At 34.0% G+C, this 24,896-nt stretch overlaps 1 protein-coding gene across 3 annotated transcripts; it reads right to left on the bottom strand.

The window, feature by feature from the left end:
- Window positions 1–1,568: 1,568 nt before the first annotated feature.
- LOC148617857 (high affinity choline transporter 1-like) lies at window positions 1,569–16,240 on the bottom strand. Of its 3 annotated transcripts, XM_088585467.1 has the most exons (9): window positions 15,279–16,234; window positions 13,375–13,482; window positions 12,467–12,622; window positions 11,638–11,786; window positions 10,282–10,407; window positions 9,849–10,002; window positions 9,411–9,518; window positions 3,937–4,043; window positions 1,569–3,352 (listed from the first exon to the last, which is right to left on the bottom strand). In XM_088585467.1, exons 1-9 carry the CDS (start codon window positions 15,451–15,453, stop codon window positions 2,900–2,902), a joined length of 1,536 nt encoding a protein of 511 aa, XP_088441593.1. In that variant the 5' UTR covers window positions 15,454–16,234; the 3' UTR covers window positions 1,569–2,899. The 3 variants fall into 3 exon arrangements, with proteins under 3 accessions (XP_088441593.1, XP_088441594.1, XP_088441595.1); XM_088585468.1 differs by lacking the exon at window positions 10,282–10,407 and having other exon boundaries at window positions 15,279–16,240; XM_088585469.1 differs by lacking the exons at window positions 1,569–3,352; window positions 3,937–4,043 and adding an exon at window positions 5,140–5,306 and having other exon boundaries at window positions 15,279–16,235.
- Window positions 16,241–24,896: the final 8,656 nt, after the last annotated feature.

The raw sequence follows: 24,896 nt of genomic DNA, 5'->3' as shown, positions 1-24,896 counted from the left end.
CATTTTCTCCCATTGAATATGTAAAAACCTTGAACAATGCAAAAGGCGGGAATACTCTTGCAGAAAATCAAATCACCGCCCAGTGGTGAAAAAGTCACATGCATTTTTAATTAGATTGGGAGAAAAATTGATTCACTGATAATTTCTTGATTCACAGGTTCTTCATCATCTCATTTGCAGTTTTATCATTATACCTCTCCCTTGCAGGTGGTTTAAAGTGATCATGGTGTCAATCCATTCATCTGTCCACAATTTGTTTTATAATAATTTCTTCTGCAACTACTGATCACAACCACCTGATATATTGACTAAAGCTATGGTGGGAGTTAATTTCAAATACAGGCTAAATGAACATATATTTTGCTCATGTGGTTACTGCAGTTTGGTGCCAGGGTTTCCTTTAATCAATTTTCTGCACAGTTACCAGCTTTTATAAATCTATAAACGGTTATGTTTTATTCTCAAGCAAGACATTTTATTATAAAACCTCCTAAAAACTACTTACCCAAATCTTTCTGCATGCTCTAAACAGAACTACATTTCAACTTGTCTAAATCCTTATGTCTAGTTTCTTAAGATACAGACTGCATACAAACAAAAACGTATACCATGTAGATTTGATTTCGTCCTCCTAAACAGCACTGACTTGTACTGCTAATAGTAGATTAATAACTGATTAAGTATTTTAGGAGGTAGACCTAGGGTAAGGGACACAACTCTTACAAATCATTGGAATGTTTGTTTTGAGCATTTTACATCAATTTCATGTAAGCATCAAAGTAACTTGGACTGCTTTCATTCTGTTTCATATGAAAGCTTGAGAGGCCTTGGTGAAATTGAATATGATACAAACATATCACTGATTTCAAGAGTTACGTCCTTTACTCTAGGTCTACCTCCTTAATATCATATTTGATTCATTATTGCATTTTTATTGCAAACTACTTTACAGCAAATGATTTATGTATAAACTGGATCACATCGTTATGTAAGGCTTGCGTTCAAACAAACCTCCAAAATTGGTAACATGTAAATCGTCCATACGCATTTTGTTCAATAATAAAATACTTGTTTTTGTTAAGCTGCAATACTTAATTTTTAAACGGTCGATGCTATTACTATTGCTAAAACCAATGATAAAGTACTCATGTACTGAATCAATTTATATCGATCGTTTGACTTTTTACGTCTCAAATAATCGTCGAAGTGCAAAAATATGAAATAAAGGGAATGTACGGGGATCAAACTAAAACATACCGCAACTCAAGCTTATTGTTATAAATGGTTTATATTTAACACCATTGTGATTACAAAGGACATTTAAAAAACACATACACACCAAAGTTCATGATGTATCGTAAAAGTGCGCCAGTGTGCGTACTATTCAGGTTTGATGTTTCACATGCAACACATAGATGATTGTATACAAAACTCTCCGACATAGTGCATCAATGAACTACAAACTACTAGTCATTCTCAGTTTTTAAATTCAAATCCAGGTCAAAACTGTCTGTTAAAGCCACACTCATTGAAATAAATCATATCCTTAGATACAAAAAGTAAGCAAGTAAGTACAGCTGTTTAATAACAACATACAAAATAGGTAAATAGATTAACTATTATTAGGGAAAAAAACAATAACACCAAACAAATAAAAAAATGACACAAATCCCCGAGAAATGCATTATCGGAATTCCTTTGATATCGTCTATGCAAAGTTCCTATGTCACGAGGCGGTAACAGTAATAAAAATGCACGATACAGTGCATGGGTGATATGTGAGAATGGTTTCGGGGTTATATGTATGCTACCTTTTGTAAAAATGACCAAAGTATGAGCGGTTAATAAAACCATGAACCCCTTTTCTTTATACAAGTTTCTTGATCGGAACCACCTCCCCTTTTATCCGCCAGGGCAGCTATTCAAACTGGTACTCAGCATTCCTCTTCGTATTTCAATTCTATGTCTGATGACTATTTATAATCTTGCAGAGTTTCGTTTCTAGCTAAACATCAAATGGTTCATTATACGTCAAACAAAATATAGGCAACTTTAATCCATCGACATTGAGCGACTGTTTTTTTCGGGCAAATACATAGACATAAACAGGTAATGATAAGAGGTTGGAGGGTAACTATCTTTATTTGGATCGTTGTTAACACAAACCAAATTAATCAATATATTCAGTTTACAGTAAAAGTTGTTTATTGGGTTTGTTTATTGGCGTAAATAACATAGAAATGAATTTGATATAGTAGAAATACCTAAAGAGATGACCCAACTTTCTGCATTTGAACCTCAATGGGTTATGCCAATGGGACTACTTTCCTGCGTTAGTGTAAGATGTAAGATAATTGCAGATGCTATCAAGCTTTACAAATTAAAGGCTTTGGCGACTGCTATATCGATTCTGATTTTCGATCTAAATTAATAAAAATCTATTTACTCAGTATTTTTTTATCAATTAAACAACCTGAGCACGATCTCAAGGGAGAATTTTACATATATTTTGTCATAAACTATACACATTTTCTCCTGTCTGAGGGAGAGTGCATGGTACATATTGCAATATACAAAGGGAGTAACATGTATCGTGGTAGGACTGCATGTAATACGTTTTATAGACCACAACAACATTTGTCATATGCAACCCATTGCCTGGTTTTTGCAGTGACGACTTCTTAAATCCATCCAAGGGTTTTTTCCTTCTTGCTTCGTTTTGGTGCACCATACCATATGTGCACAGACTGGATGGACAGGACTACATTTACCGTAAGTACCCAACATTTCCGTCCTCCAGAAAGATCAGTCAACGAAAAAAAGAAACAACACAAATATAGAACAACATACATGTTTCATTGTAATTTCATTTTCATCTCATAAATATTGCTCATTGTAATCATATTTTAGTCATTCTATTAGGAACTTTTGCTTTTGTGACGTTGTATTTTGATTTTGAATTTCTCCACTCGAAAATGGTATTCGTAACTATAGAAACAATAACAATACAGAGCAGAGATGTCACCATAGAAAATGTCCTGAATGGGAAATTTTGACCGGTCTCTGGGTCATATTCAGGAAAAAAGATAAAAGTTGGTAAATTCATTAAAGGTTCTCCAGCACAAATGCGTAAAACAACACCAACGATATATCCAACTATGGCGCCATAACTGTTTGTCCATTTTAAATAAACAGCACAGATAAGTTGTGGAAACACTATCACATATACAACATCTGCTGCCAGAACAAATAGTCCATATACTAGCGGTACGAATATCGATATCAAAGTTGAAAACACACCTATGAAAAATATGGCAGTTCTCTGTATCCATAGCAGCTCTGAGTCCGAAGCCTAAAAGATAGATTTCATTAAATTTCAGTTAATGATTGAATTGTTTCTACATTTGATTGAGGTATGCAAAATAAATACATTCAATGACGAATCGTGTTGCTTTTTTTTTTAACAAGCGTAGATTGTCCAAATTCTTGTTATGCCCTTTAGTGATGCAAGCGTATTTTGCAATACGTATATGGTTGGTATTCTAGAACATCGAGTTGCTCTAGTGATGTCAAATCCGGGTAAAAACGGAGATGGAAAATACGAAATTTTGAACAAAACTGTTTTCATCGTTGAGATTTACACACCGTAATGGTCAACACGTTCATGATGTCGACCAAATACTTTTGAGTATGCTTCAAACATATTCGCTATTCGTTGCAGTTAGGACTTGTTATAGTCAATTTTATTGGAATTAGGATATTAAAATTGCACATAAACCCTGAACTTTGGTGCTTACGTTTTTTTTCCTTTTTTGTAAGTAACTATTGGAATTATCAATTGTCATGTAAAACAAAAAAGTCATTCAATCAGAAATCACTTTTATATCACAATATCCAAATTGAATTTATTAAAAATAATTGGATATTAAAGCCTACTTTTTTTCTAAAAAAATGAGCATAAACATTATAGGTGAACATAGAACTGGAGCCCAGAATAGAACTATCCATGGAGGACATCACAGCCGCTGATATGGCTCCTAAACCTACAACAAAATAAATTATAATCTTTGAAAAATATCTCTTTTAAATAGATATGACAAAAGCGACAAGGCACATAAAATAGAGGAGCAATTAATACAACAAACCAATGACCTCTCATAACCTTTCATACGATTTCATTAGATAATTTCGATGACGTCAATTTGTTTACCTTTAATTGATAAATTACCCGCCCCATTTAGAGCATGATCATGTCACCAGAATTATTTGCTATCGAAACTTTGTTTATTATTTATATTGAATTTTCCTTGAATGAAATTATGAACTAGGCTTAACATTTTACGCAGTTTAGTTAAAACTGTGTCTCAAACATTACAGTAGTTATCCTAGTTTTCAACTAGTAACTGGACGCTTACCCTATCAATACACCTGGTCCATGCTCCCAGTTTCAGTAGAGTCCGAGTTTTACTTCAGCTGCTTTGTACATATTATTTTGGTTATTATATGTTCTTTGTTGTGTGTGACTATTTTCCCTGTCTGGTCTTTGTCCCTGGATTACATTCTTCTGATTTTCGCTAATCTTGGTTCCTTTAATTACTCTTCCATTTTCATACTGGATATTGAGATATGTAGTTCATCAAGGCTAACTAGCGCATGAGGATATTTCTGTCGCTCAACGGTGACCAGAGATCCCCCGCAAATAGTGCCATATGATTGCGTATTGGAGGTTATTTATATCTACTTTCACTTTACAAAAAACGTGGTCTTGTTGCATAGAAAATAAAGAAAGTTATTTTTGCCGAAAAGTTATCACTAAATAATTACACACACGTACGCACATTAACACACATATATAAATAAAGGATTTACAATATTTTACTGCTTAATTAATGTAATATATTAGATTGAAACCCCGATTCATAGATATAATTATTATGTGAATCCTTTTTTTTTTATATAAAAGTGAGAAACTTTAGTTCTTAAGAGGTTCTCAGTAGATGATATAGCTATACACAGCTTATAAAGGACAGTGTTTATTTAATCTGTATATAGCTGAAATATTGCTGCTCGGACGTTAAACCCCAACAAACAAACAAACAAACAAACAATTTAATCTGTAGGAACAAATACATATAGATATAACATTGGGGTTACCTATGGTTCTCTGTAATAAAATACATATAGATATAACATTTGGTTATTCATGGTCCTCTGTAGGAACATACATATAAATATACAATTGGGTTACCCATGGTTCTCTGTAGGAACATACATATAGATATAACATTGGGGTTACCTATGGTTCTCTGTAATAACATACATATAGATATAACATTTGGTTACCCATGGTCCTCTGTAGGAACATACATATAGATATAATATTGGGTTACCCATGGTCCTCTGTAGGAACATACATAAGATATAATAATGGGTTACCAATGGTCCCTCATTGGAACAAACACATAGACATAACATTGGGTTACCCATGGCCGTCAGTAGGAACACACATGTAGATATAATATTGGGTTACCAATGGTCCTCTATAAGAACATAAATAAGATATAACATTGGGTTACCCATGGTTCACTATAAGAAAAAACATATAGATATAAAACTGGGTTACCCGTGGTCCCCTGTAGGAACAAATATATAATATAGGGTTACCCAGGATCCTCTATTTGACCCCGCGCGTCACCATGTTGGATACTCAAGTAAATTTGTTTGTAAGAGAAATACATGTAGAACTACCCCGATAAAAAGAGGAATAAGAATGTTTTTTAGGCTTTAGACCTTTATTTTCTATTACTCAGAATGGTAGTTTCAAACTCCAGACTGTGATTTTTTTTATAGATTTAACATTGGAGTTGCCCATGGTCGCCTATTGGAACATACTTGTGGATATAATATACTTATATAATATAGTGTTACATCAGAGCCCATTTTATATATTTTACAGCTTTTGTTGAGTCTGCAAACTAATTCCAGTGTCTGTGTTTCAGTCATTTTGATTTGAAAGACCGGGAAAGAACTAAATGATCAGGTATTGCTTTTTTATAACCACAAAGAATGAAACATAATTGTGCTTCATTTTGATTTATAACTTTTTTTGCTAATTTACTGTTTATTTACTCTTCGTGAAGCTATGCTATGCATGCATATACTATTTTAGAATGATAGAGTAAACTTCTATCAAAATTACCAAAGTTTATTTCAGATGTGTATACGTGTATTAATCCTGATACATTTAATTATAGAAAAGAAGGTATTGGAGTCATGAGAATATATTCATTGTAAACGGAAAATTATTCTTATCGAAATCCTTAAATAAAAACACATCCTTATGTCTTTGCAAGTGATGTTGTCTAGACACGGGTTGGATTGTTATTGGCTGTACTAGTCTGAATGACAATTTTTTGGAGGAATGGGTTTGTCTTGTAGCGTCCGAGTTCAAAATTTTGCTTTTATATTTTGTGTTTCTGTCATCTTTCTATTTTTCGTTATCCATTGTTTTTATCTTATCCAGATAATCAATACCTATGTCTGGTTATTGACAAGAAGGTGTGATTAAGTTAAGCAGGTAAGTTTTAATATGCTTATTTACTTATATGAATGATGGGGATGTACCCAGACCCTTGATTTTAGCGTACGCTAAAAAAATGACAGCGTCTCCAGCCTAAAAATTTGAAACTTCACACAATGAATCCTGCGTACAGGCTAAATTTAGGATTTTTGCGCCTGCAGAAGTATTGCTTACGCTCTAAAAACGAGCAGAACACAATGACATTTTTCATCACTGGAATTATGTTGTTGATTGACGTTATGATTTTATATTAAGTATATAAAGTTACAGTTCTCATTTGTAGGGTATTCATACTCAGATTTGTCAAAATGGCAAGGTTTTGCCATTCTGAATGTTTACCTCAAATGAGGGTTGCAATGCTCTGTTTTGTTTTTGTTTTTGTTTTTTTTTTATAATCAAATTATCTGCTATTGATTTTTTTTAGTTTTTAATTTTTAGATTAGTTTAGGAGTGTTGTACTCTGCCTGAGTTGTTTATATTCTGTTTAGAAGAAATGCCTTGTGCAATATTTCAGACGGTCTTTTATCTAAACAGTGATATTCTGACAGACATTGGTAGGGGTAAGATTTCTGTAAAATGGTCCAAAAAGGTAAATTTCATATATGCTACAAAATCAAACATTAAGAAAATCTGGTCGAAAACATGAAAGTGTCTTTAAAAGTCCTGTGCAGAAGGCATTATAATTTAATTAACATCACTAAGATTGTACTAATTATATCTAGATAAACACTTTAAATCAAATGATGTAATTTTAAATAAACATATCATAAATAATGAATTATTAAAAGGAGTTACTCCTTTATACACAAAGCTCTGTGCTTACATCATTTTCGCTCTACTGGTAAGGTGAGGTCCTTACGGCTATTTGTTCTCCATCAGTTCTTGACATATTTGGTCGTTCGGAAAATACAACTCACAAGCATCTAGATACTCATCTAAACTATCTATATACTTCTCAAAAGCATCTAGAAACTTTGCAGGAGCATCCAGTTGCTGCTTACACTTACCTAGTTACTTCTCAGGAGCATCTAGATGCTTCTTACAACTATCTGGATATTTCTCACAACTATCTAGGTACTTCTCACATGTATCTAGATGCTTTTTACAACTATGTAGGTATTTCTTACAACTATCTAGATATTTTCAAGGCTTCTAGATGCTTCTCAAACCTACATAGAAACTTCTCACAAGCTCCTATATACTTCTCACAAGTATCTAGATGCTTGCCTTATCCACATGTATCTAGATACTTCATACAACTATCTAGACACTGCTAGAAATTTAATAAAATTAAGCAAAACGGATAAAAAATTCACTTTCCTTATTCTGAAAAATAAGCTGATGAAAATTGGTTATGCTGTCGTTAATCTAACATGCCATGATCGCCATCACGAACTTATTAATAAATGTAGGATCATATAGGGTTATCATATCTGCTATGTTTCCTGTATCATAGTTTTCCACTTTGGATCACTAACGGACTTGACATATGGGCAACTCAGCTAATGATGCAAAATAGCAACCCAGTAACACCGACCCCCCGAATTCACAACTACTCTCTCCAAGACTGTCATTATCAGTAGAAGATCGTAGTGGAATCGTGGTAAAACAATGTCATTAGAGAGCTATATGTACTCTGGGGCCAACAAAATACGACCGCAAACCTGTAATTTGGGGACAAAATCGGATATTCTATAATATTTTACGCATACTGAAAATGGCGGACTTCTTAGACACCGACCATTTTTCCTGGGGATGGGGTTGGGTTAGGACTTGATGCTTCTCACAACTATCTAAATATTTTCACACATATATAAATGATCTTCACAATTATATTGGTACATGTACTTCACATGAATACGATATAACCAAATAATATCATTGATGTATCTTTGATAAGTATCTTCATAGTTGTGATATGCATTTAGATGCTTTTGCAACTACTTAGATACTTTTGATAAGCATCTAGATGCTTTTTGAAGTGTCTAGATACTCGTGAGATTTTTTTGTGTATCTAAATACTTGTAAAAAGCAGCTAGATACTAGATAGAAGTATCTAGATAGTAGTGCGAAGTATATATATGTTCCTATAGAATACCAATGGTAACCCAATGTTGTATCTATATAAATGTTCCAGTAGGGGTCCATTGGTAACCCATTGTTACCTCTATATGTATGTTTTTTATAGGGCCCATGGGTAACCCAATGTTATATCTTTATGTATTTTCGTATGGATCATTGGTAAATGAATGTAAAATCTATTTGTATTTTTATAGTCAATTAAGAAAGTTAAGAAAATTTGAAAACTAACTAAGTATGTTATCAAAGTCAAATAAAATCAAACTGCGGAGCTGCATTTTACGGGCTAATCTTCCGAAATCAGCCAACAAATGACAGCATAATCATTCAGTAATATATTTAGCGTTGACCTACAAGCACAGCTTCTGTTTGTCTATAAAAACTATATTGTTTTGCATTTTTATAATCTGCATATTTTGTTGTTATTGCTATTAATGTATAATGTAAGATGAATACACTGTTATGTTTATCTTTTTCCCTACTTTCATTTTAATTTGCACCGAACTATATTTGGCGTATTAAAAGAGGTCGTGATGAGGCGGTGGATCTCTGGTCAGCGTTGAGCTATAGAAATATCCTCCTGCCTAACGAGCAGTTTAGTATGTTTTACCGATATCAAGTACAGATATATAGATCTAGATAGAGTCATAGTAATAAAATATAAAATTCTGTGAACAGAGCCGGGGAGCAAGATTTTACTACAAAATTTTATTCAAGAGGTTTATGAATATCAACTACTGTTCTTACTAACCGAATACAGCTACAGTATTTGGAGTAAAGTTCTGTAGGACTAGTGGTAATACCATACTGCCCCTTCCCTGGTCCACTGGTGATTCTCCAAGATTTGTAGAATTCCAATCTGTAATAAAATTATTCAAGTAATACGTCAGTGCAAGTTAAAACTACGGCCAAATCCGGGGGACTCATCTCTTAATTTAAGTACATTAAGGAAAAGCTGTGAATTTATCGACATCGTTGCTGTTATAACCAATGAATGTTTTAACTTATCAAATTTCCAACTTCAAATATTTCTTTATGAACCAGTTAACGTCAATGACAAGTATCAGACAGGTTTAAGTATGGTTTAGAATTATTTAGGCTGTCACATTATAGAAATCAAATATTGGTCCCTTATACAGATTACTTTCTTAAGGTTACACTGAGTTATAAAAAAAATGCAATTTCTTACCAGCACTTGTAGCAACAGCACCAACAATAACAGCAGGGATTACTAATATAAGGGCAACACATGCCCCGACTATCGACAATATCACTGCATGGGTTCCTGATCTAACAGACAAGACTCTCTGGAAATAGGACTGCCACGGTATTGTCCCAAATATCTAAGAAAAACAAGTAGTATGCGGGTCCCATTTACCTTAAATTAGTCAAATTTGTTGAAAAACCTTATCAATAAGAAGAAATTGCCCTTTCTTAAGGTTTCTTTGCTATGTATGTTAAAAAAAACTGATTGCACCTTTTGTACACATCGGTGTCTAAGGATAAATTAAGTGTTTGATTGCTGTTAATGTGACCAAGTGAATTTGCACGATTCTAAGACTGTTAAAAATAACCTTCTTATCAACTGGCACTACATTAAAACTATCAAAATGATGTTTTACCATGGCAATGAATAGATCTGTCCAAGGGCTAGCAAAACTTGCATCAAATTGTCCAATCCACAGTTCTGTTGAGTCTCCGATGTTACCAACGTTTTCATTGGTCAAAAGAAATGGTAGGCTTAAGACCTTTAAATTTAAACAAGTACTATTTTTAAAAAAAGATAGCCGGCGCATTAAAATTTTGTTGTTTTCTAAGTATCTACATTTCATTCAAGAAAATAACACATGGCACGCAATGTCAAATTTTCGATGGTTTTTTCGAACGCGACTAAGTAATTGGCCAATCGGGAAACATAATTGCGAAAAGGTGATTTGCGTTTCCATAGAAGAGCGTCCTTAAGGCCAAAAGGTAAAAAGCGAAACTATACCGACTGAGTCGGGGAAAAAACTTCAATGGCACATAGCTTGATATAACCACTAATATTTTTAAAACGTTGGGAATCTACACTAATTTTTGCTAGTTCCGCGGTGGAAGTAAGCGATCATACATAGTGCCCATGAAATTGTAACTATAAAGCGCATAATCGTTTAAAAAAAAAACTGAGAAAACTGATACTCGCAAAAATATCCATGCACTTTACAGAATCCACAAAATTAGCAACCGCGAAAATTAATCCATTTACACTACTTGGGTCTTATAACATGATGTTAACGACACATAACATGTAGATATGAATTTTAAAATCTAACTATTAGTTACATATCAGCGGTTTCGAGATAAAACATAACCAATTAGTATATTGTACCGGCTGATGGATATTCATTTATTGAAACACTAGCATACCATAGGTACTCCCAGTTTTTAGTGGAGTCCGAATTGCTCATTTGCTTTTTTTACTTTGTATGTATGATTTTAGTTACTTTATGTTCTTTGTTGTGTATGTCTGTTTTTCACGCCTAGTCTTTGTCCCTGGGTTACATTCTTTTGATTACCGCTATAACCTTCGTTTCCTTGATTACTCTTAGACTAGGTACCATGCCGTTTTGATTTTTCCAATGTAAAGAAATGTTTCAATATTTATTTTAGATAATTCAAAGACAAACGGAAATGGAATTATATCCATTGACTGCTGAAAGAATAATATTTACAGCTAGAAGTTTGTTCCTAAGGTGGACCATGGGTAAACCAGTGTTATATCTGTATGTATCTTCCTATTGGGGACCATGGGTAACAAGAAGTAATAAGCATCACTGAAATTGCCAAAGGCATACATAAACCTAGAGTATGGAGTTTACTTATGTTTTTTCAATCCCTTTGAAAATACATTTTGTCTTGAAGAAATTAAAATTAAAACAGAAAACGTTAGTTGACAAGATTTCCCTTCGGTTCCAGGACAAGCAGCAATATTGTATTACCAATCCAAATGTGATGAAACTGAGCTGAACAATGTCCGTGTAAGCAACAGATATCATCTGACCAACCATAGTGTAGAGAATAGTAATAGCAGACGACATCACTATGGCAACAGTAAGTGGAATATTGACTATAACACTTAAACTGGTACCTGAAAAAATATTAGTAGCATTCAAATTGGGATGTTCAGAAAAAATAAATGGTAAAATGTACCATTATTTTTACATAAATTCTCTTTTGAGAGCTTGTAGATTTATTGATGAAATGAATATGTTATACGTTATATTTATCTATTTATTTATTTATTCAACGGGTCATAGTTTTCCTTTCCTCGTTTGTCTACTCCGGACTTGACTTTCTATGAGCAACTCGGCGGGTGTTTCTAGAAAAGCAGAGGACGCTTACCCTACCGGTGCACCTGGTCCATGCTCCCAGTTTTTAGTGGAGTCCGAGTTGCTCATTTACTTTTGCTACTTTGTATGTATGTTTTTAGTTACTTCATGTTCTTTGTTGTGTATGTCTGTTTTCCATGTCTGGTCTTTGTCCCTGGATTACATTCTTTTGATTACCGCTATAACCTTGGTTCCCTTGATTACTCTTATTAACATTTAAAAAAATCTAAGTTTACAAGACCCTACATCTTTCTTTCAGGAACATGTAGTAGATGAGAGGTAATAACAAAATTTCCGAAACAAAGCCCGTATAACAAATAGCAATATAGGTAAAAACTGGAAATTTGAAAACCACTGCAATGGTCTTCACTTGGTGCAGGGTGTAAAAACGGATCACAGAATAATTCCATGCGCAAGAAGTCAGACGTCAATTTTTTACCTAGAGCTGATAATATAGATGCAGTCCAAAAGACATCTCCACATAAAGATGCTAAATACACCATAAATACAACAAAGTTATTGTAGACCTCATGGAATGGGTCCAACATCGTCAAGTAATTCTGACTTCTCATCTTCTTGGCAAAAACTAGTCCTCCTGTAATACAAAATGAAATAAGACATTAAGAAATATACTTATCAAGAAAGAGAAAAACCAATTCAAATTCAAAAAACAAATTTTCTAATACACCTTAATGTTACAACCCAAGATAAACCAATTGTATCATTCAGGAATTTACTGTTTTTTTTTTTGTTTTTTTGTTTTTTTTTTTTTTTTATATAAATATTTTTTTTTTATGAAAAAAAGTAGCCTTTTTATATTGTCTTCTATATCTTTTACAGTATTGGAGTTATTAAAAATAAAAAATATTTCTATGTATCATTTTCATTTTGTTTTGTTTTGTTTTGTTTCTGTCCTTTTGGATCGTTTTCCTGTGTTCACGTTCAGGCTATGTTTAGGACTTTGACGTTTTTGTTTTTGGATTTTAAAGTATTTGAATCATCCCACTGCTGACGCTTTGTTGTGCTTTGCCTTTACTTGGTAGTTTTTATATAAACTTACCCAGATCATTTACAGAAAACCGTTAACACTAATATATATAATCTAGTTTATATAGATGAAAGAAATGGGTTCAAGATAAATGAGTAGTTTATACCATTTTTCGTCTGCTGGTTCAGGAAAACAACATTTAACTTTTTTTTACCACTTTGTAAGTTTTTTAAGTACATTTGTATGCACTAATGTGAAACTCATTTCACAGTTTTTCGTGGTTCTTCATATCAACTTGAAATCAATTACAACCTACTTGGTTTATCTTTGTTTAGTTTTTTTTGTAGAGTACTACTTACCAATGCTGAGACCAATGAAGATTCCAAATGGTGACAGGGTCCACACAAGTCCACTGGTTGCTATGGATTCAGCTGTTCCATTTATATAGCCTCCTCCAACTACAGTGGCTGTTAAAATGTATTTCAAGTGAATTATATAGCAATTTATTAAATTAGAAAACGTTTTGGCAACCTGCCAAAAAAGAGGATCCTCGCTTAACATAAAAAAAACATTTCAGAAAATGCTTAAATTTACAATCATTTTCTTTAATGTACAACTCCGTTAAATGCATCTACTGAATATATTAATTCCAACTTACAAAATATGTTATTAGATTTGGAGAAGTTGCACTTTTTCACTATTTAGAAGACATATTGGTGATGAACGTTGCTAATCTGAAACTGGGCATTATGTCATGTATAACCACTTAAAGCTTGAAATTTTAATTGATTGCTAGGATATGTACAAAGACGACTGTATTTCTACTCCTAGATTACAATTTTTACTCCTAGACTACAATTTTTACTCTTAGACTACAATTTTTGAAAAAAGTTAAATATAAGCTTACAAATTGCATCGAATATTGACTTTCTCCAATAAATTTTACTATATTTAAACTTATGAATACAGTAGAGTTCGTTTATAACGAATCTCTGTGGACTGTCTTAGTTATTTCGTTATATGCATCGTTCGTTATATCAGAAACTTTTTTTTTTCAAAATTAGGATTATCTCCCCTTTTTTAAGTGGTATCATCGCTTAAGACTTAGCGATATTGATGCATTGTTTTTTTTTTCTACCAGTAAATTAAATAATTGTTTTGTAATCATTTTTTGGTATAAATGATGAATAAAAAAAGAAGCAATTGTTTTTGTTGCTGTTATAGTTGTTTTTATAAACTCGCATACTTTCTCTTTTATCAGTGTAAGATCTACACGTTGACGTACTCCCAAACAGTTAGAGTGGGGAAACGCTCTCGGACCCACGTGGGGTCTGGGAGTAGGCCAGAGCGTTAACACTGCAGCCTAGCCGCTAGTAGGTCACACTCTGACAGAGTTCTTCGGTCAGGTATCCCGAAGGCTGGGCTCCGCCACCAACACCAGTTGGTTCTACTAACCCACTAACATCGACCCTGAGAGGCCTGTATTTGTATTAAAGGTCGTTAAAAACCCCTGATCATCATCATCTACTAGTGTAGCGCCCGTCCGAGACCCCGAACAAAGATAAGCATCACGTGGTTAATATGTCACAGAGTATCAAGATCAGTTTCCTTTCTTTTCAATTTTGCGAAGAATTTTATTCATCAAACCTTTTTTCGAGTCTGCAGTAATTTACAGAGCATATTCGACCGCTTGAAGCGTGAAAAAACTATCGTTTTGATGGAACTACCATCAAACGTAATCATTACATCAAAAGTGATCAAATTTCACAATCTGGGATGTTCTTGGGCTAAATTTTTTAATGGTTTGGGTGTCATTATTTGATTGATATTATTTTAATGAGTAATAAAACAAAAATACAGGCAAGATTAGCTGATCTTTTAACTGTTTGTTCATCAACAGTGAAACTGTTGATTAATCAATTATCGTGAGTAGCAGACAACTGGTGTCTGATGTTTACATAACAATTAAATTGACCCTCCGTTTTATCCAGGTAAATTTCAACAATAAATCTGTCACCGGGCCCTAAGAAACACTTCGTTATATTCCTGATTTCCCTATAACGAATTCGTTATATTAATGATGAAATGCATTAGTTTTAAAACACTGGAACTGGGAAATTTGTTCTAATTCGTTAAAAACCTGAATTCGTTATAAGCCTGTAATATAAGCGAACACTACTGTATTACCAATTAAAGATACAAACGGCATACAAACAGAAATGATTCAATTCATTTTATTTATCACTAAACTAAGGTCGCATACCTGTCATAGTGAATATCCCAACTAGAGTATTCAGATCCCTGTCTGCCACAATCGAAGACTCTAACGCGGTAGATCTAATGGGAGCCTTCCGAAATCTTGCAGCAACTATTCCAACAACCAGAATAACGATGTAAAATAGAAGTAGCACAATCAGTCCTAGGATGTTCACCGCCATTTTAGGTCAGCAATGTGTCATTAGAATGCATCTCACGTTAGATCGCCATGTTGAAGTAAACTCTTTCAATTTCCATGGATGTAGGAGAGTACATTGGAAGCTATTTTACATCAATTGATTGATGTATAAGAAAACTTTATTATTATCAAGGTTCATTTAATACACACTATCACTTCTTATTTGCATTCTGATGTAATCTTATTTTATTACATCCTTCTTGTAACATGTACAATACTTTACGTTTTTTCTTTAAGAGTTGCCATCCACTCCATTCAATTATTTATATTTTTAAAAATTAAATTTTGTAAGTATATAAAATGAAAATATTCATATGTTTAAGTCCATAAGAAACCACATTGCAATGTTTGAACCTGAACAACTTAAAGGAAAGATAAAAATAAAATCTTAGGAATAGGTACAATAACCAAGTTTTTTGTGCCCTATCTGTATGAATTTTTTCTTTAGTTATATAGAATAGTACAGAACTTATATAGTTTCACATACAAATCATGCTGAATGTGATATATAGTTTATAAACAGTGTTGATTAATCCAATATGTCCAATTCAAATGAGATCCATAAAATGCAAGGAGGTTGGGAGACTAGTTATATAGTAATGAGGGAAAAGAATGGTGGAAATCGTTTCAATAGAATTCGACTAAACTGTATGTGATAATTCCATTAAGTACTTTTCAAGCCATGAATTCAACTTTTTTAGTATTTTTTTTTATTTTGACCTCCAAAAATAATTAATAATAAGGTGGTCAGGAGGTTGGCAAATATATTTACAAATACAAGGTTATTTATGGCAACCCAAGGTGGACAAAAATGAGCATTTTCTAATATTAAAAATATTTCTTTAATATTACAAATTCATTTTCTAATACTACGAATCAGTTTCTTATATCATAAAAACCTTTTTTAATATTAAAAAATCAATTTTTAATATTAAAAATTTAATTGAATTTCTATTATTAAAAAACTATTTTTGAATATTAGAAATTGATTTTCTGATATTAGAAAATCATTTTGTAATATTAAAAAATGTGACTGATTTGCAATATTACAAAGTAATTTTTTAATATTACAAACTCATTTTCTAATATTACAAATTCAATTTCTAATATTACAAAATGTGTGATATTTTATAATATTACTAAATCAGGAATTGGTAATATTAGAAAATTATTTTTTAATATTTTGTTTGTTTGTTTGTTGGGGTTTAACGTCCGAGCAGCAATATTTCAGCTATATTCAGACGATGAACATGAAATGGATGATAAAATGAACATGAAATAAAAAAAAAAGAATGGGTCACAAGGATAATAGGGTCGACAAATTTTTATTGCCACTGGAAAAAGGGGGGATGGGTAAGGTCGGGCAATTTAGCCTCCTGTGGCGGAGCGCAAAGGTTCCTACTCCTATTGAATACCACAGCAGGGTTCTTTAACGTGCGAGGAACGTGGCATCTTTCCCAACACGGTGCACCACTATGGTTTGCGGTCAGGTTTTTCGTATTATAGCCTGACAACCCCAGCATGTAACATGCCAGGGGTACCCCGTTCCACCACCTGGGGCACACATCCCAGTTGCTCTGTGGGCAGAGCGCCTAGCCCCCGGCTAGGTTTCTGAGCACTATTTAGTCGCCTTATACGACAAGCTTAGCGCTGCTGCACGCCTATTCTTTTAACACCCGGACCTGCACGGGGCATATTTTAATATTAGAACATGAATTTATAATATTAGAAAATTAATTTGTAATATTAGAAAATTAATTTGTAATATTAGAAAATAAATTTGTAATATTAGAAAATAAGTGTTTTCAAATATTAAAAAAAAATTAATATTACAAATTCATTTTCTAATATTACAAATTAATTTTCTAATATTACAAATTCATTTTCTAATATTACAAAATATTGATTTTTCTCCACTTTGTCTTGCCATAATTATTCTCCAATCTGAGAATACATGAAGTAAATTTGACTTAAACCAAGCATTCCTCACGGAAGTCTAGGTTAGAGGCTTAGTTGAAAAGTAAGTGAACCTTAGCCTTCAAATACTTAACTCTATTTTAAGAACTCGACATTGAGTACACTGGCATGTGAATGTAAATACATTCCTCGATAGTCAAGATTTTATTATGGTATTTTACAGCAATAAATTACAACATTGTTGTTGATGTGTCATGATTAAAAAATCAGATCAAATGAAAAATGTATAGAAACACCCAGTGAGACTTTTTTAAATTACCGTGAATATAACAATTTATCTAAATGTAAATATAAAATAGCAAACATAAATAATAATGTTGCACAGAGTAATCAAGGGAACCAAGGTTATAGCGGTAATCAAAAGAATGTAATCCAGGGACAAAGACCAGACATGGAAAACAGACGTACACAACAAATCGATAGTGAATTTTAATTGCTTAAATGGAAAAAAAACAAATTGATCATTTCATTACAAATTTATATAATGTTACATAATTTCAATTTCAAATAAAATCAGACGAATTTAGTTCTTAGTACTTTTTTATAGAATGTGTATGTCTAATTCCGTTTTAATTTCTAAAAATTCTCCACTAAAAACTGGGAGCATGGACCAGGTGCACCGGTAGGGTAAGCGTCCTCTGCTTTTCTAGAAACACCCATAAAAAGTCAAGTCCGGGGTAGACAAACGAGGAAAGGAAAACTATGACCCGTTGAATACATCAGTTTTCATGGTGCTGATGGATACACCATAATAATCCACGAGTTCATGATGACGACCATAAAACTTCTGCAGTGATGACTTCAATCTTGTGGCAACATAACCCTGTTCCAGAAGCCTATTTGTTAGAGTTCTAGCGCGATACAAAAAGTCTGCGTAGTTTCGGCAAGCTCTGGCATAACGTATGAGTTGTGATATGAACATATATATATTCGATATGCTGTACTCGTGTTTCAAGGAGAAGCTTTCCTGCAGCATCTGGACGATCCCTGAATAAATCAGAATAGCTAAATCATTCATTTCATACTCAACTTTTTTAACTTGTGCATTTGATGTAAACTAATTTTTTTAAATATACAAGTACCAATCTTAAATGCATATTGTAAATCGGTATGCTGCACGCATGTTAAATGAAGACTGAGTTTCTTCAGACAAATACCTTTGAATAATGAACAATGACAATATTTAGTACACCAAACAAGTCAGACAAATTTTCAGTCAACAAATGACCTTCTTCAGTGCCTTAAATAAACTGAGTGTGTATGAAAGTAAATGGTCTGTGAACACAACTCACTACCTAATCAGGTGAATACCTGTGACGTATAATTTTTTTTGTTACCGACAGTAACAAAGATCTTGAACATTGTGCTATAGACACACGTTGTGTGTTGATCTTGAATACTGAACTATAAAAATAAATAAAAAATATTTACAAATACTGTTATAAGAAACTATACAAAATAGGAAGAACTTAATGTTTTTTGTTAATTCCGTGTGGGTGTAAAACACGGAGTTCTTTTATCTAAAATCCCTCCCGCTTCACTCTGTAGATCGCTCCAGATCGTGTTTTGTTCCACGATGAAGATTTTCATTTTGTTGAAATCATCGAGGCAGTGGTTGGGTAATCTAAAGTGTTGACTCACTGGGAGTAAAGGCTTTTTTGTTAGGTCGCTCCTGTGTCCGTTCAAGCGCTTGTGAAAAGGCTGTTTAGATTCACCAACATATTGAAGGCCACAAATGGGACAGTGGAGCAAATATATTACATTAGCACTCTTGCACTGCACGTTGCAAAATATTTTGTAGCGTTTCCCCGTGACTTTGCTGGTGAATGATGACGAGTGGTGCATTTGGTTGCAACATTTACACCTTTTGTCACCACAGGAGCGACTCTCGCCTGGAGTCAAGTTGGGCTTAGATATTTCAGCCCTCACAAGTAGACTACGCAAACTGTCTGGCTGTCTGAAAGCAATCATAGGTGGTTCGGGAAAGACCTTGGATAATGTTGAGTTTCTCTCGACAGAGGCCCAGGGTTTACGAATGGTGTTGTGGCTGTTTTTAATGCAGGAGTGGTATGTTAGAACACAAGGGGTTCTTTTACATTTTTTCTTTGCCTTGTATTGTAGCAGACTACTTCTTGGGATATTGTGAATTTTTTGGAACCCTTCTTTGATGGTCTTGTATCTATATCCCCTTCTTCTTAAATTGTTCTTCAGTTGACCTAGACGTTTCTTTAAGGATTCGTCATTTGAACAAATGCGTCTTAGCCTAAGAGCTTGACTGAATGGTATACTCTTAGTCAGATGAGATGGATGACAGCTCTTAGGCATAAGATATTGATGTGTGTCAGTTGGTTTTGAGTATAGGCCCGTGGAGAGCTCTCCCCCGATAAGGTGCTGGAGGTATCGAGGAACGAGATGCTAGTAGCAGATGTTTCGTGAGTGAACTTAATTGAAAGATGTTGACTGTTGGCACGAGCGATAAAATTGTTTAGTTCTTCTTCGTCATGTGTCCACTTCATATCCACGTCGTCAATCAACCTATACCAGGACAGAGGCTTTTCTATAGAGGATTCAAGTAGTTCTTTTTCAAATTTTCCCATGAAAATGTTGGCATAAGACGGAGCCATTTTGGTACCCATAGCTGTGTCATTTATTTGTAAGTAATGGTCTCCATTAAAAGTAAAATTGTTCTTTTTTAAAATCATTGTGGCATGTCACCAATAACATTCTCACCATCAGAAAAACAAGGCAAAAGACGCAACAGACATTTTAAACGAAGAAACAAACAGTCAACCATCCAACACTGTCATTAATCTTTCATCACACAACCTAACTGAAGATGAAACATCATTATTAGCTAAGGGTCTCAATTTCTGCCCAGTTCCAGGTCCTGTAAATGAAACCATCCTGATCGAGGAACTTGACAACTTCGCCAGAAGTTTGAGGATCAAAGAGTACTTTGGCTCAAAAGAGAGTGAGGGTCAAAATGAGTGTGATTCAGACGATGAAAACAACTATCGGTTTATAAAGAAAAGTGAGTGGGTCCCTGAAAAGAGCAAAAATTTAACTTTGGAATCATTTATTGATAATGTAAAATCTGACTTAATAAGAAATGTAAGGGTCAACGTAGAGAGTCGCGATAATTTAACAATAGGGGAACGTGCTGTACTTCAAGGTCTAAGGACCAATGACAATATCATAATAAAACCTGCAGACAAAGGCAGCGCTGTAGTGATCATGGACTAATCCGCCTACATTAATGAGGCCGAGCGTCAACTTAAAGACGACCGTTTTTATATCAAATTAACAACAGACCCCACTGAATCCTTTGCGGACGAAATAAACACTGAGTTAAACAAAATGTACGATAATAACCACATTGACATTAAAACTCTTGAATATCTCAAACCTGAAAATCCTAAACCTGGCCGATTCTACCTACTCCCAAAAATTCACAAAGTTAACAACTCAGGTAGACCTATAGTCTCTGCTAACGGCCATCCAACAGAGAAAATTTCGGAATTCGTGGACTTTCATCTACGTCCACATGTTGAAAAACTTCCATCATTTATAAAAGATACGACTGATTACTTACAGAAGATGCAGCCTCTGAATCCCCTTCCACCAAACACCACTGGTCAATATGGACGTTACATCTCTCTATACCCACATTCCTCACTCTGATGGTATCGAGGCTTGCAGAGAAGTATGGGACTCTCGGGAGGTCAAAGTTCCACCTACTGACTGCCTAGTCACTTTGCTCACAATGGTTTTAAAAAAGAACAATTTACTTTTAATGGAGACCATTACTTACAAATAAATGACACAGCTATGGGTACCAAAATGGCTCCGTCTTATGCCAACAATTTCATGGGAAAATTTGAAAAAGAACTACTTGAATCCTCTATAGAAAAGCCTCTGTCCTGGTATAGGTTGATTGACGACGTGGATATGAAGTGGACACATGACGAAGAAGAACTAAACAATTTTATCGCTCGTGCCAACAGTCAACATCTTTCAATTAAGTTCACTCACGAAACATCTGCTACTAGCATCTCGTTCCTCGATACCTCCAGCACCTTATCGGGGGGAGAGCTCTCCACGGACCTATACTCAAAACCAACTGACACACATCAATATCTTATGCCTAAGAGCTGTCATCCATCTCATCTGACTAAGAGTGTACCATTCAGTCAAGCTCTTAGGCTAAGACGCATTTGTTCAAATGACGAATCCTTAAAGAAACGTCTAGGTCAACTGAAGAACAATTTAAGAAGAAGGGGATATAGATACAAGACCATCAAAGAAGGGTTCCAAAAAATTCACAATATCCCAAGAAGTAGTCTGCTACAATACAAGGCAAAGAAAAAATATAAAAGAACCCCTTGTGTTCTAACATACCACTCCTGCATTAAAAACAGCCACAACACCATTCGTAAACACTGGGCCTCTGTCGAGAGAAACTCAACATTATCCAGGGTCTTTCCCGAACCACCTATGATTGCTTTCAGACAGCCAGACAGTTTGCGTAGTCTACTTATGAGGGCTGACATATCTAAGCCCAACTTGACTCCAGGCGAGAGTCGCTCCTGTGGTGACAAAAGGTGTAAATGTTGCAACCAAATGCACCACTTGTCATCATTCACCAGCAAAGTCACGGGGAAACGCTACAAAATATTTTGCAAAGTGCAGTGCAAGAGTGCTAATGTAATATATTTGCTCCACTGTCCCATTTGTGGCCTTCAATATGTTGGTGAATCTAAACAGCCTTTTCACAAGCGCTTGAACGGACACAGGAGCGACCTAACAAAAAAGCCTTTACTCCCAGTGAGGCAACACTTTAGATTACCTAACCACTGCCTCGATGATTTCAACAAAATGAAAATCTTCATCGTGGAACAAAACACGATCTGGAGCGATCTACAGAGTGAAGCGGGAGGGATTTTGGATAAAATAACTCCGTGTTTTACACCTACACGGAATTAACAAAAAACATTAAGTTCTTCCTATTTTGTATAGTTTCTTATAACAGTAGTTGTAAATATTTTTTATTTATTTTTATAGTTCAGTATTCAAGATCAATACACAACGTGTGTCTATAGCACAATGTTCAAAATCTTTGTAACTGTCGGTAAAAAAAAAATTTATACGTCACAGGTATTCACCTGATTAGGTAGTGAGTGTTCACAGACCATTTACTTTCATACACACTCAGTTTATTTATGCTGCTGCATCGTCAGATATATATAAAGTCAAAAGGAATCTGCCAACCAGCAAACTTAATGGGTATCGGATCGTCCAGTCATGACGATGCAGCACAAACAAAAATAATTATAGAAGTCTAAAGTATTGTACAACGATACGGATAAAGATGTTAACACACTATAATAAAGTATATAATGGGCAAAATTTTCAGTCAACAAATGACCTTCTTCAGTGCCTTAAATAAACTGAGTGTGTATGAAAGTAAATGGTCTGTGAACACAACTCACTACCTAATCAGGTGAATACCTGTGACGTATAAATTTTTTTTATTTTTTTTATTTTTTTTTATTTATTTTTTTTTTACCGACAGTAACAAAGATCTTGAACATTGTGCTATAGACACACGTTGTGTGTTGATCTTGAATACTGAACTGTAAAAATAAAATACAAAATAGGAAGAACTTAATATATATAGAAGGTATCAGTCCAACAAGTTTCAAAATTGGGCCGATGATGGCAGATGAGTATTTATATATTTTATTACTTTTTAGCGACCTCTACCAACATTAATTTAGGGACCAAAAAGAAACAAGAAATATGACAAAAGAACCTTTTGATCAGAAATGTATGGAGAATGTAATAATTGATCTTAAACCAAAACTCATAATCTATTTTGATGGTTTAAAAACAGAAATAGAACATCAGATTATTTACAAAAAAGAGTCATAAGGCATTACATGTTTATAGTTTCAAAATAAATAAAATATTGCATTATCAATGTGTTCAGTGTAGTTTTCAGTTGCACATTGGGTGAGGTGTCACCAGGATAAGCGGAGATATAAAGTACCAGGAATGTTTTTCAAACCTTTCTCTCTATATATATTAGTATATAGTACATTAATATGACAAAGTTGGATATAACATTACATATTTTGAAAACATTAAAAACTTGTCGGCATTAAAATTCACCTTTAATTGTCTTTGCTGTCATTTTCTGATTCTCTAATTTTTTTTTTTTTAGTTTTTTGTCTTTTTTTTTACTTTGGTTGCCATTAGCTTAAATATGGCTTTATGTTCTTCTAAATAAATGTATATCGTTCTTGGTAGAGATTCCTCATACTTTGTAAGAAATAATTCCAAATCATCTTCCAAATATACAGAGGAAGATGTTTACAAAATGCTGGAATTTTTAATCGACAACATATTTGTCCAGTGTGGTGGACGTGTTTTTCAACAAACGGTCGGCATTCCAATGGGAACATATTGTGCTCCTTTACTTGCTGACCTTTTCCTTCACTTGAATGAGGCTGACTTTATAGCTGATCTGATCCGAAAGAAAGAATATCATTTGGCTAGATCCTTTAATCTCAGTTTCCGCTATATAGATGACGTATTATCTTTAAACAGTCCTAATTTAGGGATTTGATACATCGCATCTACCCCTAAGAACTTGAGATAAAGGATACTACAGACACTGTGAAGTCAGACTCATATCTTGACCTACACTTAGAAATCGATGGTAAAGGAAAACTATTGACCAAACTTTACGACAAACGTGATGACTTTTCATTCAAAATTGTCAACTTTCCTTTCATCTATGGCAACATCTCTTCAGCACCTGCGTATGGAGTGTTCATATCACAACTCATACGTTATGCCAGAGCTTGCCGAAACTACGCAGACTTTTTTTATCGCACTAGAACTCTAACAGATAGGCTTCTGGAACAGTGTTTACTCCTACAACGTAAGAGGTTGGAATTCCGTTCCTCCATGCCCCAACCTCTTACTACCGAGCGCCATATTGCATAACGCTCGTTCCGCCGTTCTTTGAATTCGGCAGAATTAAAGTAAACTATTTACCATTTAAAACGTTTTATACAGTTTCTTTACCGTAAAACGGTAGAAAGTGACTAAACTAAAGAAAAACAAATGACCTACCTGATGAGAAATTCCAGGAATCATGGAAATCCTATGTAAATGCAGTTAAAACAAACTTCACATTTGGTTTTTAGCTTTTTGAGTGTGTTATTCCGGTTGATAAAATTACGAATTTTAAAATTTGCGAAACGAGCATATCAAATTAACCAACGAATTGCCTTTACCAACTTTAAGTTCGTTTTGTCAAAAATATATTGTATTCCGTAAAATTAGTGACCCAATTCAAAATGTTGGTCGTTTTTGACAACTCTTCATTATAAATGTTTTCTAGGTATTTAACAAATATTTAGAATTTTTATCGCTCGATTT

This window comes from Perna viridis, chromosome 5, assembly GCF_037379345.1.
Source record: "Perna viridis isolate PV_CMFRI_1.1 ecotype Kerala chromosome 5, ASM3737934v1, whole genome shotgun sequence".
Lineage (NCBI taxonomy): Eukaryota > Metazoa > Mollusca > Bivalvia > Mytilida > Mytilidae > Perna > Perna viridis.
Note: the sequence above shows the minus strand (reverse complement) of the source record. Positions and strands in the feature narration are given on the sequence as shown.

Excerpts from the sequence above, each read along its gene's own strand:
- LOC148617857 (XM_088585467.1), bottom strand. The coding sequence starts at position 15,453 with ATGGCGGTGAACATCCTAGGACTGATTGTGCTACTTCTATTTTACATC. Across the intron at positions 13,483-15,278 it reads TGGGATATTCACTATGACAG|CCACTGTAGTTGGAGGAGGC; the intron begins GTATGCGACCTT and ends ACATTTTAACAG. Across the intron at positions 12,623-13,374 it reads CTTCATTGGTCTCAGCATTG|GAGGACTAGTTTTTGCCAAG; the intron begins GTAAGTAGTACT and ends TTTGTATTACAG.